Raw genomic sequence first — 15,097 nt, 5'->3', positions numbered from 1 at the left:
ATAGGAACTGGGTACTGTCTTAGTGATATCATTACTTGATTTCTTTCTGATTTTCTAATTTGCTGTGCACTATCTGCCCAGTCAGTCGCTGGACTGTAAGGATGGGCTTCCGTTGATAGGCTTAGGACAGGCAGCGCTCCCTGCTGGAGGTGATGGTGAATTTACTCTCACCCAACCATGATTCAGCTATAGAAAATCAGGGATGGAATGGATTCCGGGGTGGGGGCAATCACTGCACTCAGTGTGCTGCTTTAGCCTCTCCTCGTTCAAGTTCTGATTTAGCAGAATTCTGGCTGGCTGCGAGGTACCCTGTTGCTGCCATTACGCTTTCTCAGCTGCCCTGTGTTCAGAGATGCCTACTGGTGGGATGATCACCTCTACTCCTGTGAAATACATTGTAGCATCCCACTGTGGTTCCAAGGAACCTCCTCCCAACCCAAGAAACGTAGAAGAGATGTAGGAGGAGAAAAACACTCTTAGGGAGCGTGGCAGGCAATAAAACTGGGTTTCTTATTTGGAGACTAAGAAGATTGCACTGGAGAGGCAGGGTCAGAAGTCACACACCCAAAGAAACGACATGGTGGTGAAATAATCCAGCTGTTCCTTGGTGACATCACTGTGTGTGTGTGTGTATGCAGATATATTTGTATATGTATTTATATATGTATCTATGTGCATATATAAATATACTTTTCTTAATTACAGGAAGTTGTATGTATATATATAATTTCAATTCAGTACAAGAAGGAAGTTGGTTAAGAACTGTCTCTTCCACTTGACTTTAACTTTTAACTCTTTGGATCTTGGTTTGTGCTTATAAAGTGGTCTGTAGTTGTGGTAGAGGGTTGATAAATTTTTGAGTTGAGGAGAGTAAAGAATGTGAGAGGGATCTTAAAAATGACCTCCTCCAATGGCCCCTCTCTTAATCAGACACGCCACGATTGTTGCTGAAAAGTCTTGAGTAGCTTGTTCCAGGTTTCCCAGCTAGTCAGGGAATAAGTGTGGATCTGAGCTACCAATTTCAGTTTCTCCTTTTTAAGTGCTTTCTTAACAATATTTGCTGCCCGTGTCATCTCTATGGTAGGAAAACTTGTTTGTTATAATCTGCTTTCCCAAGTAGGGCTGTTTGGATCTTTTTTTAGTTCCCTTATACAGACTTTTGTCCATGACTTCATAATAAATGGGAAATGTGGGGCAGGAAACATAAGTAGATTCTAAGATTGTTTTGTATTAAGTAAGATAAAGATCTAAAATATATAGCTCTTTCACTTTTGTTAGGTTTAATGCTTATGTATGAAAGGAGAATTAAAACCTTTTAAGAAATATTTATTCAGAATTTCTGTTAATTTTGACTGATCACCCCTGATAATACGGTAAACACATATAAACACACCTTGTGTAAAAACCCTGAAATCATTGGCTGGCTGTAGGGTACAAAGGTCTGTAACTGTAAGACTTTAGACTGGGGTTTAGCCATGAAACCACAAAAATGCAAAGGACATCATGACCTGTCCCTTCACTGTGTCCTCTTGTTAAAAGACGAAGTTGTTTCCTACACTCTTTCCTTGCCTTTAAGACCCTGCAGTAAAGTGACCTCTACCACCAAGATGCCTTGATCATGGAATTGTGTCTAACATGGTGTCTATGTCTGGCATTTGGGATGTTGAATGAATGAATGAATGGCTGAATCATAAGAGGCAGTAATGAGTTTATTGACACCAGAGGCTCTTTTTTTGCCAGAAAATGAACACATGGCTTCGAAGTTGCCCCAGATCATGCTGAAAAAGCACTGAACTTCAAAAAGAACTCTCCTTGTCTTTCCTTGTGCATCTGGGTTAAGCAAAGCACAGCCTTCTTGTGATCTTTGGGCCACAGTAGCCCTTTAGAACTTTGGAGGAAAATGACTGGTGCAAATCGTAGTGATGTTGTTGTTAGCATAAAACTGTCTTTGGATGACTTACGGTACGGTGGAAATTCTCGTGCTGATGCATGTGCCTTTTAGCCTGTCTGTGGTCTGATCCTCTCATTACTCTGCTCAGAAACCCAGCTGTGAAGCACCATCTGTCAGCAGCAGCAGCACCTGGCTTTGTGTCAGCTGACATCTGTTTTAACTCCCGTGGAACCGCGTGAAGGTCCATAGGTAGGTGTGAGGCTGGTGGAGCAGGCACTGCCTTGGTACCTTTAGCGAAATATTGCCTGGCCTTTTCAATGTGAAACCACTTATGATGGTGTGCCAAGTGCTTGCTTTCTCACAAGGCCCTTTTAGAACTTCTTGCTTTCTGTGATGCATTGGATCTTACTGCTAATCCTTCTTGTCCACCCATAATAATACTTCCATGCAAGGAGACTTGAGCAAATGTATAATAGTGTCGGGGTGGGACTTTCTGCTCTCTGTTTAATTTTGCAGAAAATGGTGAAGTATCTACTTAAACAGTGACCCCACCCCCTTCAATTCATGTCCTTCCTGGACCATTAGAATGTGACCTTATTTGGAAATAGAGTCACTGCGAATGTCATTATTGAGGTGAGGGCACACAGGAGTAGGATGGGCCCTTAATCTAATGTGGCTGGTGTCCTTATAAGAAGAGACACACAGACACACAGACACACAGAGGGAAGATGGCCATGTGATGACTGGGGCAGAGACTAGAGTTAGGGTGCCATAAACCGAGGAATGCCAAGGATTGATGGCAACCACCAGCAGCTAGGAGAGGGGCATGGCAAAGATTCTTCTAGAGCCCTCGAGGGAGCATGGCCCTGCCAACACCTTGATCTCAGACTTCTAGCTTCCAAGACTGTGAGACAATAAACTCTGTTATTTTCAGCCATCCAGTTAGTGGTCATTTGTCACAGCAGCCCTGGGAAACTAATACAGAGTACTATATCGCACGTCATCACTGGGAATCCGGGTGAAATTTGTCAGTTCTATTTTGCATGCTGAACACTTCATCGTTGTGTAAAGACTCTCTTTTGTGGCAAACAAAGATTTGAGTGGTGCCTGTAAGGAAGAGATAGTGCTTATTAGGAAACATTATGGAATGAGGCAATTCCATTAGGAAGACATTTCCAGTTTATTTACTCAATCAGACCCTCAAGATTATGGCAACTCATTTAACACACATGTACTGAGTGCCCATAATATGCCAAGCACAATGCTTGCTTTGGGACATAGAGCCGGGAACAAAGCAGGAACGGAACCTACTTCATAGAGCTGAGGATCCAGTAGAGAAGATAGACATGCTTGTTTGCAATCAACCTAGATGTTTTCCACATCATTATAAGAAAAACAAGCAGTCACACTAAACAGCAATGAAACTGTGTGAATGAAATAGTACTTGCGAATATCACCTAATGATCCTATTTAAAAGCTTTGCTGTACTTCTGTTCATGTGTCTGTGGTTTATCTCCCCAACCCAATGTGAATAATCTTGGGGTTTTTTCTAGTGCCAATCATAATCCTTTGTATGCAGTGGGTTTAGCATGTAATTGTTGAATTAAACTGAATTATTATTAAGAATATTAATAGAGAGGATGATCGGTAATAGGTAGCATCTATTAAGTATCTATTATATGTATATGTCGTTACAAGCAATTGACTTATTAACCTCATTTTATTCTCATAGCTATTCTATTAGTTTATATTTTAAAATACCCCATTTTGCAGATGGAGAAACTGAAGTACTCAACGTAAGATAACACTCAAGCTCAACTAGCTAGTTTAGTGGCAAAGCCAAGATGCTGGCCCATGCAGTACAAGGTCAGGCCCCACGCCCCTCAGGGCGGCACGCTGAGCTCGCCACAGACCTGCAGCCATCCGCTGTCTTCCATGGATGTGGGGGTTGTGTTGAAATCACATCTTTTTTTTCTTTTTAGTAATCACAACCTGTAGGAGTAATGCAAAAAAATGGTTTTAACTGCAACTTTTGTCTAAGTATACCTTCTTTCTTCACCAAGAAAAAGGGAGTGACGTTAGGATGTGGAATGATTGCTGACCAACTCAAATTACATCTATTTAATTCTTTCTCTTTTTCCCCTTTGGCTTCTAAGCTGATGCTACTGACATGATTAGCCTTCAGGGTTGTGTGCATTTAAGCCATGGGCTTGCACTTCTCATCATGGTTTTGCTTGTGTGGTTTGGGAGTAAGATATCCCCTTCTGCACTGTCTGACTTGAGACTGAAGCTCTTACCTGTCCTAGAGAGAACATGAACAGTCCCCATGTAGGGGAGGAAGGGGAAGCCCCAAGTCCCCTGGCTGTCCTATTCCAGTCAAAACCCCTCAGGCTTCCAGAGCAGAGCTTTGCAGCAGGTGTGTGTTTGGAACCTAAGCCTGTGCCTGCTCTGTGAGCAGTGCAGTGTGTGCAGTTGGCTCATCTAGATTCAGTGCCACCCGCAGCACCCGCCACACAGCCCTGCCTGGAGGTAACACAATACTCAGAGGGATCCTTCCTTTGCATTCCATTCCTTTAACCCCTAGCACTCTGCTCACCCCAGGGATGCTGCAGGGTTATAAATGGCTCTCGAGGAATTGCTGAGCCAGCAGTGGGGTTGCCCCGTTTTCCCTCCTGGAAGAACTCTCTGTACTTTGTTCATCTGCTCCAGCCGCAGCTCTCAGGATCCGATTTCTGCTGGAAACAACAAGCACTAGAAGTTTGAAAGTTGAGAACCACAAGTGTTCAAAGACTGCACCCTGTCATTGCAGCATTATTCACAATAGCAAAAAGGTGGAAGCACCCCAAGTGCCCATCAGTAACAAAGCATGGCGTATATACAGAATGGAATATTATTCAGCCATAAAGAGGAATGAAGCACTGATACGTGTTAAAACCTAGATGAACCCGAAAACATTATGATAATTGAAAAATGCCAGATGCAGAAGAGTAACTATTGTATGATTCCACTCATGGAAATGTCTAGAATAAGCTAATTCATAGGAACAGAGAGCAGATTAGAGGTTACCAGGGGCTGGAGGCGGGAGCAACGGGGAGCTATCGCCTAATGGATACAGAATTTCTGTGTCAAGTAATGAAAAGTTTTGGAAATAATAGTGATGGTTGTACAACATTGTGAATGCAAATAATGCCACTGAATTACATACTTAAAAATGTTCAAATGGCAAATTTTATGTCAATATAAATTTTGAAATACTGAAAAGATGCCAGCACTCTGCACCAGGATTTGTATTTGAGTAGGGACTGCCTCTCTCAGCAATGAGGCAGATGCTGGAAAGTGTTCTTGGCTTTTCTCAGGCTGGACAGAAGCTCAGAATGTCAGCCTCTTAGGGGAAGGCAGGATCTTGTTCCCTAGATCCACCCCCACGCCCCCAGTTACAGAAGTGGGTACCTTGCTCAGTGGCCCTCAGGTCACTCGTTAGGTGCTTTGGGAAACTATGGTAAAGAAAGTTCCAGTTGGGACATTAAATGTCTTGAAAGGAAAAAAACAAAACAGAACTCTGTCTTTCCTATTTCCTTTTCTTGTCCTCTGGAGCCCACTCTTCAGTCTTCACCCAGAGAGAACAAAAAATAGGAGGAGCCAAAGCATAGGAAACTGTCTTAGGTTTCTTGCTCTCCGTAAAGCAGGGTAGAGGGCTCAGGGTTCGATTTCTGCTCGTTTCACTCTACTGCAGTGCCTCCACCTCTGGGGATTCATCTATTAAATCTCTCCCCATTGGCCTGAAAGAGCTAATGTGCTTTCCCAATATGTGTTCAGCTTTTTCTCCCAAAACTAGTACACACCTGGGCCAGGGATTAAGCCAGATCATCCTTTGAGATGACTAGTATTATTATCTTGTATGTATAGACTTCTGAACTCTGAGTCAGAGAAGGTAAGAAACTATCTCACAAGATAACAGTCAGAAAAAATAACAGTGGCTTCAACACACAGATATGACCCACTGTTCCCTTGATCTAATTCTGAGATATTGAAAAACATTTTCTTTCCGTTGATATGGACATTTAATATCAAATCAGGCTCTCATGGTTCTCTAACAGCAAGTTGAAAACAAGGTAACCGAAAGAAACAGGAAATAAGTGGCTCAGTCCCCCACGTGGGTCCACGTGCCTGTTTGTGGCTTTCGTATGAGAAGTCTGCGGCTGAAATCCACAGGAATGAATTCAGTGCATGTAATCTGGAATTGATATAGGGAATCAATTTTGCAAGTGGTTTCTTGAACTCTTAAGAATGTTAGAAATCATAGGGCCCATTGATTCACTTTTTTGTCACACATTGATTGATATTTTCTATTCCACTCTTTATATTCTTCATGTTGTCTATAAATCACAATGGAATGTCTGCCTGTCTAGTTTTAAGTATCTGCACTTGCAGAATCAGCCTGGGCACTGAAAATGAAGGGAGACAAGAAACTTATTTTACATATGGGAATTTTTTTAATTAAAAGAGACTTAAAATCCCTCTCTAATAGGATCCCCATTTAATGAACACTCTCTCTTCAAACATTGGGGAAACGTGGCACACTCTAACAGAAAGCCCAAAGGATGTGGGATTGGACCAGAAGACTAGCACATTCTTCTGCTAGCATTCCTGGGTTAATCATGTGTCCCAAATGACCTAAATGATCGATGCACCAATAGTTTCTCGTACTGTGATTCAGAATTATATGCCTGTGTTAACGTGTTACAGACAACATTCACCATCTTCAATGCGATTATCTTCACTCGCTTTGATAATTATTTGTATTCGATACCTAATTGTTCAATTGCCCTTATGTGGGCCTTTTAGTCTACTTGGCAGCAGATTAATAAAGTGCAAAATTTTACTTTATCCTGAATGGCCAATAACAAACTTTCCTGTAGTGTAGGTAAAGCAGTTAGAGAGAGAGTAGAACTGTCAACCTTGCTTATACCTGAGGGATTTCTGCTGGATATATAAGGTTTGTATAATTTAATTTATATGCACAGAAAATAAAGTATTCTATGTGCATAGAACAGTAAAGCAGCAATTAGTGTTTTAAATTTCATTTCTTTCTCCTTAGACAAATTTAGCTGTGATAAATGGGTCAATATTAAACAATGGCAGGGCGGGCTGTGGCTGGTATTGCACATAATTGAATGCTTTATAAGCCATAAATTACTACTTCCCCATAATAGCCTCTGACAGACCCTGAAAGGTGAATACAAGTCCCTCATTCTTAGTAGAGGAAATAGGTAGTTGTTTGTTTTTATTTCTATTTTATAGATGAAAACAATGAGGCTTAGAGAGTTTGACAGGTTTTTTTCTAGTGGAGGACTGTGGTGGGCAGGCTGAGTCCTCACACGCCCAAGGTAGCATGGACGTGCCAGAAGCAAGAGAACGTTGGCTTTAGCAGCCAGGACTTTATTTACATTTCGAAAGGCAATTCAATGTCAGCAGAATAACATCATCTGCCACTTTAAATTAATGGTGCTAATTGGAATTTTATGGGTTTTGTTTTTGTGTTTAATTGGTTATTTTGTTTTGGTCTTATTGTTGAATCAGAGCTAACGCATATGGAGTTTATTTCTGGTTTGCCATTTATGCATCTCTAAGTAACAGTATACTAAAAATAATTTAAGTCTGTGTATTCATGGTGCACAGTAATGTTTTTCCCCCTGAAAAGTAATGTTTGCAGGTTTGAAGAGTTCTGTAATGGACTCATAGAATCATAAACTATTTGAGCTGCCAGAAACCACTTAGTCTACCCATCTCCATATCTCCCCTACCAGATGTGGACACTAAGCCTCCTGGAGGAGAAGTGAATGTCCAAGGTCAGAAAGCAAGGGAGCAGCAGACTGAGGTCAGAAATCAGTTTGACATATTTCTAACGAGGTACCGAGTCCAACATGTCAGTACCCTCCAAAGGTGAACCATGGCAGATAAATGGTGACTGCAAAGGCAGGCTAGACACAAACTGATGGAGAGTTACTGTGCTGCGTTGGCTGCCTCTAAGGGAGGAGGGTGTGAAATGGGCAGGCATGATGGGAATTGCAGACCTGTTATAACAGAGTCATAAATCACAATGAGCTTCCCTGTCCAGGTGATATCACCCATGAACTTGGATTGTTCCATTACTGTCAACATTAGCAAACAAATCCCCGAAGCTCTTTAAATTGCCCATTTGTGCCTTTATGCTGTTTTCAGACTGTAAGCTCACTCTGCCTGACTGAGGTGTATACACCACTGCATAGGGAAGGATGTTGGAAAACTGTTTCTCAGTTGCACGTAAGAGTTTTCATCATAACTTGTGGAGCGAAAAGAGCTCATTTGTGATATAATTGGTGGGTCATTATATAGTTTTCTATTGCTGCATAACAAATTACCACCAACTTAGCAGCAGCTTAACATGAGATACATTCATTATTTTATTTTCCTTGGGTCAGAATTCTGGGCTGGACTTTTGTTCAGCGTGTTACAAAGCTGCAATCAAGGTGCTGGCCAGGGCTGGGCTTTCATCTGGGGCTCAAATCCCTTTCCATGCACAATGGGTGTTGGCAGAATTCACTGCCTGGCAGCTGTAGAACTCATGGTGACTTGCTTCCTCAAGCGCAGCAGGAAGTCTCTCCTCTAGAGTCCTCTAGACTCCTGTAAAGGGCTTATCTATTTAGGTCAGGCCTACCCAGAATCATTTCCCTTTTGACTAAATTGAACTCATTAGGGAATTTAATGACATCTGCAAAACCCTCTCACTGTTGTCTTACTCTGTGGCTTCGTGGCAAGTTGCAGGTTCTGCCCATACTCAAGGGGAGCCGATTACCAAGCACATGGGCACAGGCTTAACCTCTTCAGGCTGCTACAACAAAATACCATATAGACTAGGTGATTTATTGCAACAGGAGTTTGATTCTTACATTTCTGGAGGCTGAAAAGTTTGAGATCAAGGTAACTGATGAGAGCCCATTTCCTGGTTCAAAGATTGCCATCTTTTCTCTGTTTCCTCATATGGGCAAGGAGCTCTTTGGGATCTCTTCTCTAAGTCCCATTCATGAAGGTGCCACACCATGACCTAATCACCTCCCAAAGGCGAATCACCTCCTAATACTATCACATTGGTGATTAGGTTTTAAAATATGAAATTTAGAGGGACACAAACATTTGGTCTGTAGCAAGTACCATGGGAGTTATCTTAGAATTCTACTACTCGCCAGTCATTGGCACTCCCCTCACTAGGCAGCGAGTGTGGTTCATATTTGTAGACTTTCATGTGGCATTTAGAGAATGTTTAGCAATATTACATATGCTCATATTAAAAGTCAGAAGAGTACAGACTGAGCTGTGAGTCAAGGTAAGATTATTTATACCAGAGATTCTCAACCTCAGCACTATTGATGTCTTGGGCTGGATAATTCCTTGTTGTGAGGGGGCTGTCTTGTGCATTGTAAGATGTTTAAGCAGCATCTCTGACTCTTACCCACTAGTGCTAGGAGCATACTCTCACCAGTTATAACAACTGAAAATGATACCAGACATTGCCAAATGTCCCCTTGCATGGAGAAGCACCCCTGCTTGAGATTTACTGCGTTAGAAAAATGACGCAAACCTTTTTCCATTTTTTTTTTTAAATAACCTATTAAAACAGGGAATTTGTTTTTAAGGTGGTAGAGCTTTTTGGAGCAAGTAGGCTCTTGCTCCTTGGTTAATGCCTCATTCTTAGATTTTCTTTTGTCCTTTATTGGAAAATGTATAGTTTATAGCTGCAAATAAAAAATCAATATTGTAGATGTGTTTCGCATATGTACTTTCTTAGTCACATGTATGCCAAAATTAGATTACGTTATCATATTTGACTACGTTTTATAATCTTGTCTGAGTTTATAGTCCAACAAGATTATAATAAGGTTTTAGTTCTACTCTGACATGGGTCAGGCATTTCCCAAAAGATATTTAATGCATAAGGCAAGAAACCTAATAAACTCCTTTCTTGGTATTACGGCTCCTTTCTTGGAAACAAGCGATGTGGCTTGCTGTGGGACAGAGTGAAAGGCACGGTCTAGTTCTGAAATTACAAAACTCAAAAGCTGCTCATTTCTATTTTCTCTAGGCAAAGGCAGCTCAAGCATCTCATCCGACGTGAGTTCAAGTACAGATCACACACCAACCCAAGCCCAGAAGAATGTGGCTACCAGTGAAGGTAGGCATCTGGTCTTCATTATCTCCTGCCCTTTCTTCCCAGTGCTGGCTATTTTTGGAAGACAAATAAAATATGTGAGTCTGAGTTCTGTTCTACTGAGTGGGAGCATATGAGAGTCTTAAAAATGAGAAGGCAAAGGTTTTCCAAGTTTCTTTTTTGCTGTGCTGCCGTCACTGTCCACCAAAGTTCTTTCAATGGAATTTAAGTGTCTCAATTCTAAGGCAAATGCTGTTATTTTGTGAAAATATAGTCGGCTGACTTTGGAGAAGCCTTTATGATATTATATATCTTGTTTTTCGGTATAGAAAATGTTATGATTGTAAAATCCTTGTGCTGAAATCGAAAGTTGTGTAAGGATTTTCAGAATAGGCACGCTGGAGTTCAGGATTGTGACAATGTGATTGGTAGACCTTGAACCAATCACCAATATTTGATAGTAGGAAAGGAGGTTCGTTTGAGTATTTAGAGAATAATTGAAAAGTCCTGCCTATCAGGACAGAAATTGGTCACATGGATGTTCTTGATGCAGAATCTGACTATATGTAGCTATAATACATGCTGGAATTCAGCCACTTCCCAGTAAATAGTTGAGAAGGGTTTGAATTATTGCTTACTTGTCTGAGTGTGGAAATAATTGTTTCTGTGGTAGTTATTTAGTGGAAAGTTGATCCTATTATGGAATCAGCTCCTTTTACTTTAATGTTAAACACACTTAAATGACCTCTTTCCTGAGGAGTACTTTCTAAACAAATTGTCAAATGAAGGTCCAGTGTTAAGACATCAATGCCATTTATAATGAAAGACGCCTTGGGAGGTGTCACCTGATTTTCACAATGCTGTATAGAGTGTGCTTTCCTAAAGAATACAGCATGTTGTGGAACACATTTCCAGTCTTTGTTTCGGAGGCTGAATTTCTGTTGCTTATGATATGGGGAAGCATACTTATGGCCTGATGTTGATCTTCTCAGCTGTGTGACTGCTGTTAATCTGCATTATAGTTCCTGTGTTAATGATGATGCCTTCCCTCTGCTGTTTATCTTCTTTTCGGGTGTTCTTTGACTTGGTGTGTTTCAAGTAGCACAGAATTACCTTCTCTGGGTTAATTATCCCCAGACTGATGCATAAGTAGCTTTTATAACTGGATTATAGTCCCTTGTGTTTAATGCCTTAGCATTGTTTTACCCATATTGGAAGGCAAACAGACTGCGGTGTTCTCCATGCAATGAAGTATCAGGTACCAATCCAACTTTAATTTTCTGTCTGTTAATTCAAATATGGGCGTTAGATCATTCTTGAAGTTCAGTTAAGGTAATGTGCAAATCAAGTAAATTGATTCTAAACATTCACTTTTGAGGCTTTCATTCTCTGAAGCCAAAATGGAAATCACTTCAATTTAAGTAATTTGTGACCCTCTGTGGTCAGAAATCTATGTTTTGTAAGATTATCAATTTTTTTCCACCATTATTTTCCACCATTATTATTAGTCATTCTGTCACAGTCATTTGTCTAATTTGAGCGGCTGTGAAAACAGAAAGTTAAAAGTATGTTAAATAGTCCTATGTTTCCCTATCTGGATTTAAGTTCTATTAATACTTTTTTCTCCTTTTCAAAAATAGGAAATACAAAAATATATGAGCTCTGTTGCAAGGGTTTGGGGAAGGGATTGTGGGACTTCATGCATTTAAAAAGTCTGCTTTTTATGCTTCAAAAATACTCTATAGGGATTTAAAATTTTTATTTTATTTTGCCTTTTCCTTAAGTAGACTCCTTTGTTTCAGGCCCAGCTAATGTTTTGTACATTTTTATCAGAATGCATTCTCTATCATGCATTCTGATAAAAAGGCAGGAGAGAAAAATGGGAAAATGTGATGTTCATATGAAACAGAACTTTTAGCAACTGAGCTAAATGAGTGTGAAATTTTTTCCAAATTTTAGGTAGAAGAACCCCATCCCTGTGAAAGATGCTTGTCATATTTTTTTCATATCTGAAAAACTATAAAAGAAAGTGTTGTTTTTCTATTTGTTTATATGAGTCATTTTTTTCTACTATTTTTTAATCAAAGAAAAATTAAAAGTATTAAGCAATAAATCAGGTGTATTAGTTACATTAAAATATATTTTAGGGATGTTTGCTGAATAATTGATCTCATATAATCATCCTGGCTTTTCAAGATGGAAGCACAATAGTCAAGTCTAATTTTCTCAATGCATAGACAAGAGTCCCAGTCCACCTCTTGGGATGGGCAAATAGGGTACCACACCTTCCAGAGAGCGAATTTACCTCCTACTGGAGAACACCTACATACAGCATGCTGGCAAAACATAGAGGTGTACTTTGATATCTTAGACATGCTACAAAGGAGCAAATTTAAAAATGCTTCCCTGATTCTCTCCCCACTGTTTTCTAGAACTATATTTAAACTTTGATGTGAAGAAAATATTGAGTGAGTGGTATACTTCCAGAAGCCATTTGATTATGATTATTTTTTTTCAGTTACTTGATCCTCTTTTGATTTTTCACTGCTGAATTCATCGATATCATCTTCAGGAAACACAGGCAGGATCCTTAGTTTGAAGGTCTTAGTGATATTGATTTCTAAAAATGATAACTATTGTGAAGAATAATATTTAATTTTCCTGCAGCCTTTGAAAACAGTGGCCACACCTGTAATAGCTGAGTTGGAACCATTGTACAGCAGTATGGGACTTCTCCCTGATGGGCTGGATATGGAGAATTGTTGGTGATGGTGGTGGTGGTGTGGTGTGTGTGTGTGTGTGTGTGTCTGTGTCTGTGTGTGTTTGTGTCCAAACTCCACAAATAGCTAATGGCACAGGCATTGTCTCTTCCTAGAAACATTTAGGTAACCACTCTATGCAGTATATACTGGCAGATAAACAAAGAGGATGTGGGAGTTGAGGGAAAGGAGAGGCACTCACATAGCCTTCACTTAACCTGGGGCTGGTGGTAGGAATGGAGATTAACTATAAACAGACAGGAGGGATCTTATTGGGGAGATGACAGTGTTCTAAAATTGGATGGTGGTGATGTAACTGAAACACAGGCTTGGCTGCCTGCCACAATGAAAACCAAACTTGTAGGACAGGTGCTGGAGAAAAAGAAAAGAGGTTTATTCATGTGCAATGACCTGGTAGAATGGTGGACTCTCATCTCAAAGACTGTCCCCCTTTCTGCTGAAGTCCATGATTTTTATAGGGATAGAGAGAGGAGGACTTTTTTTTCCTATCCAATTATCTTGCTAGCTCTTGCCCGCTTGGACCCTGTCCATTCATCTTTCTAGCTTTTGGCACACTTTGGCCCTATCCATTCATCTTTCTAGCTTTTGGCATGCTTGGACTCTATTCATTCATCTTTCTAGCTTTTGGCATCTTCAGGCCCTATCCATTCATCTTTCTAGCTTTTGGCATCTTTAGTCCCTGCCCATTCATCTTTCTAGCTTTTGGCAAGCTTAGTGTAAGAACCTCCCCCTGTACCATCGTCCAATAGGGGAGACTCCCTGGTGTTCCCTGACTGTCTATAGTATCAGGGTCAATGGGGAGGAGGTGGCTGCAAGACCCCTCAGCAGGAAGCTTAGAGATGCCACAGTCCTCAGCCCACCTCCTGAGGCTGAATATGGCACCTGCACATCTGGGGGAGCTTGTTGGAGTCTCTGCGGTACCCCTGGATCTCAGCACACCCACATCCTCTGTGCAGTCCTCATGCAGCCTGCCCAAAGGGACCAGCCAGGCCTGTGCTTACCCTGCCACCAGCTGCCCATGCTCTGACTGTCTAAGGTCACAGTGATAGTTGCTCAACTTAGTAAATTTATTAGACATCATTGAATTATATGCATGAAGAAGGGTGTTGGGGGTGCTGATGTTTCTGTAGGACCTTCAGATTTGTATCTAAGCATCACAAACTATCCTTTGCAAATGCTGTCTCCTAACTCTGGGATGAGGTCATGAGCAATGGCAAGAAGACCTGTTAAGAGGGTGAGTACAAAGTGCAGGGCTGCCATCTAAAAGCTTCTCTGAGATGTTCTGACCTTGGGGCCAGACCTAGCCTGAGAGCCATCATAAAGAGTCTCTGGATTAGTGTTTATAGATCTACTCATGGTACCTGAACATAGTTGACCCCAATGAAACTCCGAAGACACAAGAGATTATAGAACCATAGGATTTTTAAAGTTTTGGACAGCATCTAACTTTGGTGCAGATTTAATTATTCTAGTACCCAACTCTAATGGTTGAGGCATCCCGTTTAATCACTCTAGCTAGTCTGTGTCTTTACTAAGGACTTGTGCCCCTGCTGTCTATCTAATGTTTCAACTAATCCAGTTGGGGTCAGAAAGTTGTTCCACTAGACATGGTGGGCACAGATGGTGGTAGAATTTGGTTTTAATCCAAGAGAGAATGGCATCTTTGACCTGATAGTAGTGTTCTGGTCCAAAGTCTCATGCAAAGTTTTGTTTATCTTAATTTTGTGACTCTAAAGCCACATTCCTTTTAAGGAATTGGCAGCCTGCAGTGCTTTCTCCCTGATAAGTGGTATAGGCTTTCTTTAATGCCCATTATATTTCTTGTGACAGTTTAAGTTCCTGATATCCTGACACTGTAGGGGGTTTGGGTTCAAGTGTAGAAAGCTGGAAACTTTCCATTTTTCCAAACAAAATCTGCATTCCAACGTCGTAGGCCACAGCATAATTCTTTCCAGTTGTGTTACTATTCTTTCTCTTCTACTTTTTTCAGTCATCTTCATCTGCACAGTGTTCTCTCTTGTACTGGAAAGAATGGGCTTTGGCCTTCAGCTTTGAAAGTCACATCCAGCCCATGGTTGGAATAGAGCACACAGCAGCCAGCCTTGAGCAGGTGCAGTTGAGTTGGTTTTGATCATGAAGATGATTCCTAGAAATACTACGCTGAGCGTGGACTTCTTTCGCAGAATGGGGAGGCGTGTGTGTGGATGTGGTTGTAAGGGTGGCATGCCAACAACTTAGTCT

The 15,097-nt window shown here is 41.0% G+C and overlaps 1 protein-coding gene across 1 annotated transcript in view; it reads left to right on the top strand.

Annotated features, from left to right (window-relative positions):
- The window catches only part of FBXL7 (F-box and leucine rich repeat protein 7), a 298,532-nt gene that overhangs the window by 78,169 nt on the left and 205,266 nt on the right, over nt 1-15,097 (top strand). Inside the window, exon 2 of the mRNA XM_016217312.2 lies at nt 10,011-10,100. Coding sequence (XP_016072798.1) covers nt 10,011-10,100 — 90 coding nt within the window. The remainder of the gene's footprint in view (nt 1-10,010; nt 10,101-15,097) is intronic.

This window comes from Miniopterus natalensis, chromosome 3 (assembly GCF_054644295.1).
Source record: "Miniopterus natalensis isolate mMinNat1 chromosome 3, mMinNat1.hap1, whole genome shotgun sequence".
Lineage (NCBI taxonomy): Eukaryota > Metazoa > Chordata > Mammalia > Chiroptera > Miniopteridae > Miniopterus > Miniopterus natalensis.
This window is presented reverse-complemented; position numbering and strand designations above follow the sequence as displayed.